The sequence below is a fragment of the Psammomys obesus genome, unplaced genomic scaffold (genome assembly GCF_907164565.1).
Source record: "Psammomys obesus unplaced genomic scaffold, mPsaObe1.curated_primary_1811, whole genome shotgun sequence".
Taxonomy (NCBI): Eukaryota; Metazoa; Chordata; class Mammalia; order Rodentia; family Muridae; genus Psammomys; species Psammomys obesus.
The window spans coordinates 2,814,313-2,823,590 of NW_026585685.1; the positions used below are offsets into that span (position 1 = coordinate 2,814,313).

At 43.8% G+C, this 9,278-nt stretch overlaps 1 protein-coding gene across 4 annotated transcripts in view; it reads right to left on the reverse strand.

The window, feature by feature from the left end:
- Positions 1-9,278, reverse strand: part of Slc22a15 (solute carrier family 22 member 15) — a 66,587-nt gene that overhangs the window by 19,475 nt on the left and 37,834 nt on the right. For 3 of the 4 annotated variants that reach the window (XM_055629039.1, XM_055629021.1, XM_055629011.1), the window contains 3 exons: positions 5,877-6,092; positions 3,824-3,964; positions 693-778 (listed from right to left, as the gene is read on the reverse strand). In XM_055629039.1, coding sequence (XP_055485014.1) covers positions 693-778; positions 3,824-3,964; positions 5,877-6,092 — 443 coding nt within the window. The remainder of the gene's footprint in view (positions 1-692; positions 779-3,823; positions 3,965-5,876; positions 6,093-9,278) is intronic. The other variant, XM_055629031.1, reaches the window with a different exon arrangement.

The window sequence follows — 9,278 nt, forward strand, 5'->3', positions numbered from 1 at the left end:
TGTGTGTGTGTGTGTGTGTGTGTGTGTGTGTGTGTGTGTGTGTGTGTACCACAGCATGTGTGTGGAAGTCAGAGAACAACCTGTGGGAGTTGTTCACCTCCATCCTGCAATTATGATCAAACTCAGGTCATGAGGCTTTGTGCAAAGGCCCTTACCAGCCGAGTCATCTCAGGAGCCCTAAGTTACACCGTAAAATGACCCAGAGCATAAGCATTGTGATGGACAGTGAGTGTTACTCTTACGGTGTTGCTGTTATTGTTATTAACCTTGGGGCACCAGCTAGAGACATCTGGGGGGTCCTAAGCTGCCTTTAAGAACTAGTTTCCAATCTCCAGTCTTGAGATTGGCCAGAGCGTACAGCTTCATTTGCAGCCTGGAAGGAGTTTCTTTCACTGCGGCTTGGCCTCCCCCATCATCAAGTAAACAACCCTGACGTCATGAGTGCTGCATCCCAGACACCCCAGATGGTAGCTTAATAGCCTGAAAGAATTAATAGCACACCTCTGAGCACAGTATTCACCCAGAGAATAGTTCAGGCAATGCAAAGAACCTGGCCCATTATAGCCCGCACAATCACTAAAGAATATGCAATCACAGAAATGAATATGACATATGGTGATCTCTTTACTATATTGAGATTCATTGTAATAAAAGTGCTGCTCAAAATCCTCACGGAAATTTGAAAGGCATACCTTTTTTTTCTGGGAGAAACATCACAATAAGACAGGCTAGTCCTCCAAGGCACAGAAACGCTGCTAGCGTCCGCTTCCGACCAAACCTAAACAATAGGAGGAAATCACATGTCTCTTTAAAAGATCTTATAAAGTCGTCTTCCCTTTCCTGCAACTTTCCTACTTAACCGTCCTCAATTTAATTTTGGTAGGAGTGTGTGGCAAGTGTATCTGGTCAGGAGACAGATCAGGATATAAGCAAGCATGAACACGGGAACCAGCTGGTGGGAGGATCGTGAACACAGGACCTCCCTCAGTCCTCATGACAAACATGCAGGCATGTGCTGTAATCCTCTCCATCTTTTTGAGTCTGAAGCTGATAGAGAGAATGGAGTCCTCTAGTTCGTTTTATTCTCTGGTTACCCTCCTCTTATGGTGTTGACATGTTTAAATACAAGGGATGGTGGCGCTTTTTTATTTATCTTTGTCTCCATCTTTTAGAATATAAACAAGAAAAATTCTTGTTAGTGGTTTCAATACAAGTAAAATGTATTACACAGTTTAATTTCCAAGTAAGAAGTCTACTCTTGGAAAAAAGAAACCCCATTAATCTCCATTCTCCAGGAGCCAGCAATAGGCTGTGAACTTCAGTATTTTTATTATGTATATAATGTTCTTTTTGTGTGTGTGTGTCTTTTTTTTTTTTTTAACATTCTACCATTTTGGTTATTTTATTTAAAAATTTTTTAATTTATAACAATTTATTCATTTTGTATCCTAGTTGTAGTCCCCTCCCTAGACCCCTCCCTATCCTGCCCTCCCTCCCTCCCTCTTCCAATGTTCTGTCTGCATGTACACCTGCACACAGGACACCAGATCTCACTATAGATGGTTGTGAGCCACCATATGGTTGCTGGGAATTGAACTAATGACTTCTGGAAGAGCAGCCAGTGCTCTTAACCTCTGAGCCATCCCTCTAGCACCATGAACTTCAGTGTTTACTTGTAATTCTGATAACTAATTTGTCAGGGTAATTTTAAGATTACCCTGTTGGCTTTAGACTAAGTATAAACGGAAGCTTAGCGTGGGAAGTTACTGAAGTCAGGAAGCTAACACGCAGGTCAGACTAGAAGGAAACCCAGGTCTGCTTGATCCCAAAGCCCCTGTTCTTCTCCCCTTTACATCTTAGTCCCCCCTTAAGGCAGTAGCTTCTGGAAAGCAGGAAAGGTCTGATGTCTTCTTGACAGCTATTTTCCATGTTATTTTTAACAGCTAGCATGGAATGACTTTTGAATGACATTGACCTAGGCAAGCCCTAAGCATAGGCTACCTTCATGAATAGCTTCCTGGTGATGCTAGAAATGGCCATCAGAGGTTTAACTACAAAAGAGGAGGAGGATGCGTCCTTAGAGCGATGCTGCGTGTGATGGCTGGGACCACGGTGAGAGGAAGTGATGGTCACTAGCAGAGGGCTCAGGCAAGGCATCTGCAATACCCTCTAGGAGAAAAACCTTCAACTGAGCCGAGTCCTGCATTTGGGCTGCTGGGCTCTCAGCTGAAGCATGCTGGCAGGTGTGGCAGGTGATTCAGGGCTGGAGCTACAAAGGGCATTAGAGCTCATGGCCCAATGCTTTCCTGGCTTTTTCCTTCAGCTCCCTAGCCCACTCCTATTCTCAGCAATGTTTTACTCTTTGCTTTAAAAATAAAAATCAACAAGAACCTGGAACAGGCTGGTCTGGCATTTACCACTTGTTTCCTGATCATTCTCATCTCTCCTTCAGATGCTGGCCAAAGGCTAAGCATATTTTCCTTGGCACTGGGATGGCACTGTTTCTCTGACCCCCGTGTATAACTTAAAGGTATGGCATTCTCGCCATCTCTCCTCTCTCTGGGTTTCCAGCCTGCCTGCCCCATCCTTTTTTCTTTGAAACTCTAATAAAACTGTCCTCAAGCTTCCTTCCAAGTCTGTTCCTAAATTCTTTTATTAATGAGGCTAATTAACCCCCAAAGGAATCTTGGTTTCCTGAGAAACAGTAGCATGCTATGCAATATTATAGTTTAGGTTGAAATGATAACGTCAACAAGAAATGGAACAACGCAACCGGTCTCTTGCTCACTAAATAACAGAGGGGGAAAAAAAAAACCAGACAGACCAGGATGCTGAGTTCTATAAAATAGCATTTGGAATTTCACTCCTTTGCTCATGAAAGAAAAAGCAGGGCATACTCTGCCCTTCAAAGGAGTCATTAGGAGGCAGGGAGACTTTCTAGCTCTGTCAGGTTTTATCTTCTGCTTAAAAGAACTTCTGAATTCTGAGGTGACGGGAGTCTGTGTACATGGAGCTAACAAGCACATTGCCCAGGCCTATGTATGGGTCTGCATTGACTACTCCACATCCCTCCAGTGGAGTACCTTTTACACTGCGTTACAGCCTGCATAAGAATCCACATACACAGAACTCAAGAACCACTACATAAGAAGTGAGCTTATCTGGGCTGCTTCCAGGTTCCGGCTATTACAAAGAAAGCTGCTACAAACATGCCTAAGCAAATGTCCTTACTGTGCACTTGAACAGGGGTCTTTTCTGAGACTGATACTCCAAACAAGGACCATTGATGGAGATAACCTAGAACCCCTGCACAGATGTAGCCCATGGCAGCTCAGTGTCCAAGTGGATTCCATAGTAGTGGGAACAGGGACTGCCTCTGACATAAACTGATTGGCCTGCTCTTTAATCACCTCCCCCTGAGGGGGGAGCAGCCTTACCAGGCCACAGAGGAGGACAATGCAGCCATTCCTGATGAGACCTGATAGACTAGGATCAGAGGGAAAGGGAGGAGGACCTCCCCTATCAGTGGACTTGGGGAGGGGCATGAGTGGAGAAGAGGGAGGGGGTGGGGCTGGGAGGGGAGTAGGGAGGGGTTTATGGGGGGGATACAAAGTGAATAAACTGTAATTAATAAAAATTAAAATAAATTAAAAAAAATCAACAAAAGTGAGCTTATGTACATTTAGTCTGAGAGAACTCTGATGGGCTGGGCATGCGCTGTCTATGGCCAAAGGGCAAAGCAGTCGGGCATGCACACATGGGGGAATGTGTGTACACTGCAGTCATAGCCTCTGCCGTTTGCTTCCTTGTCACCCATACTCACCATCTTTGGTTAATCAGGTAGATGCAGAGAGGGTAGGATGGAATCTCTATGAGGCCAGATAAAGCCAGGTTGGCATAAATACTCCCCCCTAGGTCACCTGCGCTCAGGGTGAGGCCATAGTACACCAAGCTGCAGACAAACCTGCATTGGGGATTAAAGGGCTGAGAGGTGAGACAGAGTTCATAGGACAGAAACAAGACTTTCAATATAATTGAATGTAACACCAGTTCAATATAATAGCCTCTGCTGTAAGCAATGAGTCTTACTCTCCCACTGAGCTTTCTATCTTAATCTAAACTTTTATCCTATTAAGAAACAAAAGCATAATGGGGCTTTGGGAATGATTTATGTCTATGTATTATAAAAAGCAAATGACTGGACAGTTCCTGCTTGAGGAAAGACATTGTTCCTGCCTCTTCAAGCATTTTTGTACTGAAGTGAAAACAATGGCCCTATTCTTACTTTATTGAGCTTAACAATCTAGGGAACACTGGCTTGTGGCCGTGTGATATTATCAGAAGGATTGGACAGAGCCTCCTATGGAGAAAGCCAACAGGGCATGGCTAGAGAATAGGCTGGATCCTCAGGTGGGTCATCTGCAGGCCACAAATGCCTGGCTCTCTGTCCCCTAGAACCCTAGTCACTTCCCATCCAAGGACTTCAGCAGGCACACATACTATAGAGACCAGGGTAGAAAAGAAAAGGCCATGGTTCACAGCAGAGCAGGGCCTTCTGGGAAGATCAACAGGGAGGGCGGTTCTGAAGAGACGTTAACTCATTTCTGCACACCAGCATTGAAATTCACATTTAGGGAGCACCTCTTCGCCCTGGTATTGTGACAGGCACAAGCCTGCCTCCTGCAGTGCTGAGCCAAGGAGCGCAGCTTAACTGAGTGCCAGCCTGATGCTCCAAATCAGAGTGAAGTGGTCGGAGGAACATCAGTGTCTAGCAAGCTGCTATGTTAAAATCGCAACACGGAACAGCTGGCTCTAAGAATGCCGGGGCTGGCCTTCACTGGCATGTGAGAACCAGTGTTAAACCACAAGTTCCTGCCCAAGTGATAGATTACTTGGGCTTTCCAACTCCACTAGTTCATCCGTTGCAGTTCACCATGGACAAGTTGCAGTTGCTCATCTGCTTCTATTTTGTTTTCCCGGGAAAAAACCTGGTATGCTGTGTTTGCATTGGAGTGCACGGCAAAGGGAACACTTTATTCCTCCCTCTGCCAAAACCACAGCAGTGGGCCAGGTATCCTCGCCTGTGAAGGACCAGCCGTGGAGAGCTGCAATACAGCTCGAAGACAAAGCAGTAGAACATCTGACCTAACTCGTATAATGCCGTAGATTGACTTTTTTATGTCACACACACACACACACACACACACAAGCATCGCAAGTAGGTGCTTCCTCCAAAGCAGCTGATGGGCCACATGATGAGCAAACTCAAAGCTGGGTTGAGCTCTGGGTTCCTGTGCACTTGGCCTCTGCTTCTAACTTGTAGGAACCTTCAATCAGCAGTGTCTGCACTATATTGCAGGTTTGGTTTTTCAGGGGTTCTCTTAACCTCTATGCCTCTAACCCTGGGTCTTTGTTTGACATTCACTATGTATTTATCATTCCCTGGAATATGAGCCCACATAAACTGTCTCCCTGAAACTGCATTCTTCCAAAGGGGCCACCTAGAATCCTGGATGCAGCTTATATTATTAACTCAGAAGCATTCTGAGAGGCAGGCTGGAATATCCTAAGCAAGCGAGTAACAGGTTCAGAGTGTTAACCCTTCATCTACTGACTCAGCATGTGACTTTGTCCAGCCCTTCAACCTCCCAGGGACCCATCAGTGCCAGAGATAACATTTCCAAGAGAGTTAGAGGGGTTCACAAGCAAGCATTGAGGGAAAGGGACCTTGTTTTTGTTTCTGTTTTGTTTTTCTTTAACAGAACAACCTCATGCTGACAAGAGGTCAACCTTTCTCCATCCCTGTGGAAGGAGCAGGTTATCAAGAGACCTTTTAGCATTCAAACTGAAGATTCTGTAACATCTCTCAGAATTACCAGATGAACATCAGGATCAGAGTATGTCCTAGGAGGATCCGGTAACGGAACAGATCCAGGAAGCTCCCAGTTTCCCTGTAGGTCCTGTTGGCCGGATGAGTTAGTGAGAACGTGCACTTGAGCTTGCGGTTCCTCTTGGCAATGAGGTACAGAGCCTCCTCCGCCTCACTCAGTCGACCCTGGGAGTATAACCAACGAGGTGATTCAGGAATGAATCTGAAAGACACGTCATTAAAGGCTGGATATTCATACAGGTGCACGTGCAGAGGAGGGAGGCAAACACCCGCTTTGTAGGTGGCTTCCCTCACCATGGCTCAGTTCCACCCCAAGCCTAAAATACAGCTTCCTGAGTGGCTCATGGGAGCGAACACAGAGGCTGCTCTGAACACCGTGACGGAAAACGGTGGCTCGTTTTATTAGTTGGAACTGAGCACATGATTTTCAAACATTGGTTTCAATAAAAGTAAACAGCTTCCGCTTCCTTTTTAAATCAACTTCAGTAAGTGAATGCCCAGTCTCTAGTACTGAATGGTGCACGCCCTCACAAAGCATAGGTCAGGCACAGCTCTGAGCCCCCACTAGGTGCTGTTGATAGATGATGGAGTAGTGGGCATAACGGAGCTTTATCTTTTCTGAGACGGAGTCTCGCTCTGTAGAACAGGTTGGCCTCATAGCCCAGAATAGCCCTGATCTCAAGACCCTCTAGAGCGCTGGGATTACAGGCATGCACCACCTTGCCTAAACAACTGGATTCTTAAGCTCCGGAAAGTCTTAACATTGAGATAGAAATCTTTATTGAACAAAACATTTTAAAGGTGTTTGTAACATTGACATGTTATTTAGGAGGAAGTGTTACTTTGAGATTACACGGAAGCATGAGACAATGTAACAGATCTTTGTCACTCAGAATGTTCAAACCATTCAATACACCAGCTTTAAAGTGTCTTGATGGCCTGTCCTGTTTCACTGGGGCTGTAAAGAATAAAAGTTGTTGATTAACTTCTAGTTACAGAATAACAGGCATTTCCTGATACAGCCACAAAGTGTTGAACCACTCTGCACTAGGCCACAAGTATCTTCACAGTTTCAAAACTTATACCGTATAGATTTTGCTTCATCATTCTGCCTGTGTTTTCAGAGGGCTTTCCAAAGACAGAATGGCAGAATGGAAGGCTTTTTAAAAATTATAGTGTGTGTGTGTGTGTGTGTGTGTGTGTGTGTGTGTGTGTGTGTGTCCATGTGTGTAGGTTTATATGCTGTGTTCTTAGAGGCCAGAGGAGGGTGTCAGATCTTCTAATCTAGTTATTCTTTGCCTTATGCCTTTGAGCCAGGGTCTCTCACTGAACCTGGAGCTAGGCTGATGGCCAGCAATTCTCTTTTCTCTGTCTTCCACAGTGCCAGGTTACTGGGGCATATGGCCACATTTAGCTTTGTACGTGGATTTCAACTCAATTCTCCACATTTGCAAAGCAGGCACTCTTACCACTGAGCCATCTTTCCAGCCTGGAAGTCTTTATTAAGCACAACATCAAAGTACTGTATTTGTTAGAAGTCCAATCTGACACTTTCTGCCTTAAGTCAAATTCTGATGAATAAAATAGGTATTTCTTTTTTCAGATTCTTTATACTTCTCAATAAGGATGGTGAGAGCAACAAACACTACGGGATCAGGAGATTTAGTAGACAGTCATTCTGTCAAACAACCATTTAGCGAGCATTTCCATTTTATACAGGGCTGTATAATGGGTGCTGAGGGGAGAGATGCTGGAACAAAAAGGAGTTTTTACAGAACTTACCCACTGGGGAAAAAAGACACTCATGTACAACACTGGACTTTCAATCAAAGCCATTTATAATGTCTTGTAAAATTGTTTAGTCACTTCCTTGCTGCCATTTAATTATTGATATTGACTAATAAGTAAATAACCAAGTCCACACTGTTCTGTTGGAAGCTGCATCTGCCAATGATCAGTTGTACCCGCTGGCCCAAGTGCGTGTAAGAGCTACCATGTACAATGATCTGATTGAGTCTTCATATAAACAAATTTAACTGGAAGACAGCTGACCTGCCTATACAGTGAAAAACATATGAAAATAAAATTTAAAATGGGCAAAGTTGGAAGGAGTGAAAAAGAACCAACAGGAAGCATGTCAAAATCCTGATACAATTATCTGGGGTTAACAGAGCCATGTACTCCCCAGCCTTTTTGTGTTTCATCAGCAAAAAAACTCCTTCTGAGACTTCATCAATCATGTTGAAGATGATATCTGAGAGCGAGGATGCTTTCAGAACCCGTGTGTCCTTTTCCCCTGCTCTCTATTGTTCATGTCCTGAAGTCAGTTCCCAGTGAGGGCATTTCCTCATCTAGCACTAAGCAGTAACTAATTCATACTTAGACAAAAAAAAAAAAAAAAAAAAAAAAAAAAAAAAAAAAAAAAAAAAAGGCACAATGGCTCACATCATTCACTGAATTGAATTTGAATTTGCACTGCTATTGAAGGAGAGATGAATGAGAGCCAGGCTAGGTGCAGGGATATATATAAGCTTTGTTAAATATTTGAAAAGAAAATTCATTTATTCATCAATACTTCAATACTTACCTGAGTCCTTATTAACTCAATGCGCTGTATGAAGCACACCTTCATTACTTTCAAAAAGTGCACAATGTGCAAGCTAATAAAGTACTGATATTTCCCTTTATAATAAAATTCCCTTACCTCGGTTCACATAACTCAATTCTTTAATGCTTTTGTTTCTCTTAATACAAGTTAAATATTCTGCTGCAATCATTTCTGCATTTAACTATTCTTTTATTTTCAAAGACACTATGGAAGCAAGTTTCAGTTCAGATCCCACCAAATCTCAACCAAGAAACTGAATAAAGAGCTATTAAGTTGCAGAGAGACTGAAAGATCTGTCTCACTTTATGTAACAGGAGAAACCTCGGATACCATTGGATGAAACCTTCGTTTACACAAAAGATTTTAGTCTGATGCTTTAGGGAAGAAACAGCTTTCACTGGCCACATTAGAGATTGGTTATTTGGGCTGACATTGGTGGCTTGCCACCATGATATGACACTTGGGTGATTGTTTATGGAGCCCATCCTGGCCTGGGAACTGTTTGTGTACTGCTCTGAGCACTCCTGTAGACAAGGTGTCTCTTGTAGACTCTGCACTTGGAGGCCCTGAAATGAGACTCCTGTGCAAGGTGGACAGCTGTCATCACATGGTCAGCATTTAGACTTGGCTCCACGGTATCAGACTGCAGTCACACATTTAGCCCATGGTGGCAACCAGCTTGAAGATCTTTAAGCCTAAGACATTGGGTTTGAAAAAAGAAGAAAAAGAAAGGAAGGAAGGAAGGAAGGAAGGAAGGAAGGAAGGAAGGAAGGAAGGAAG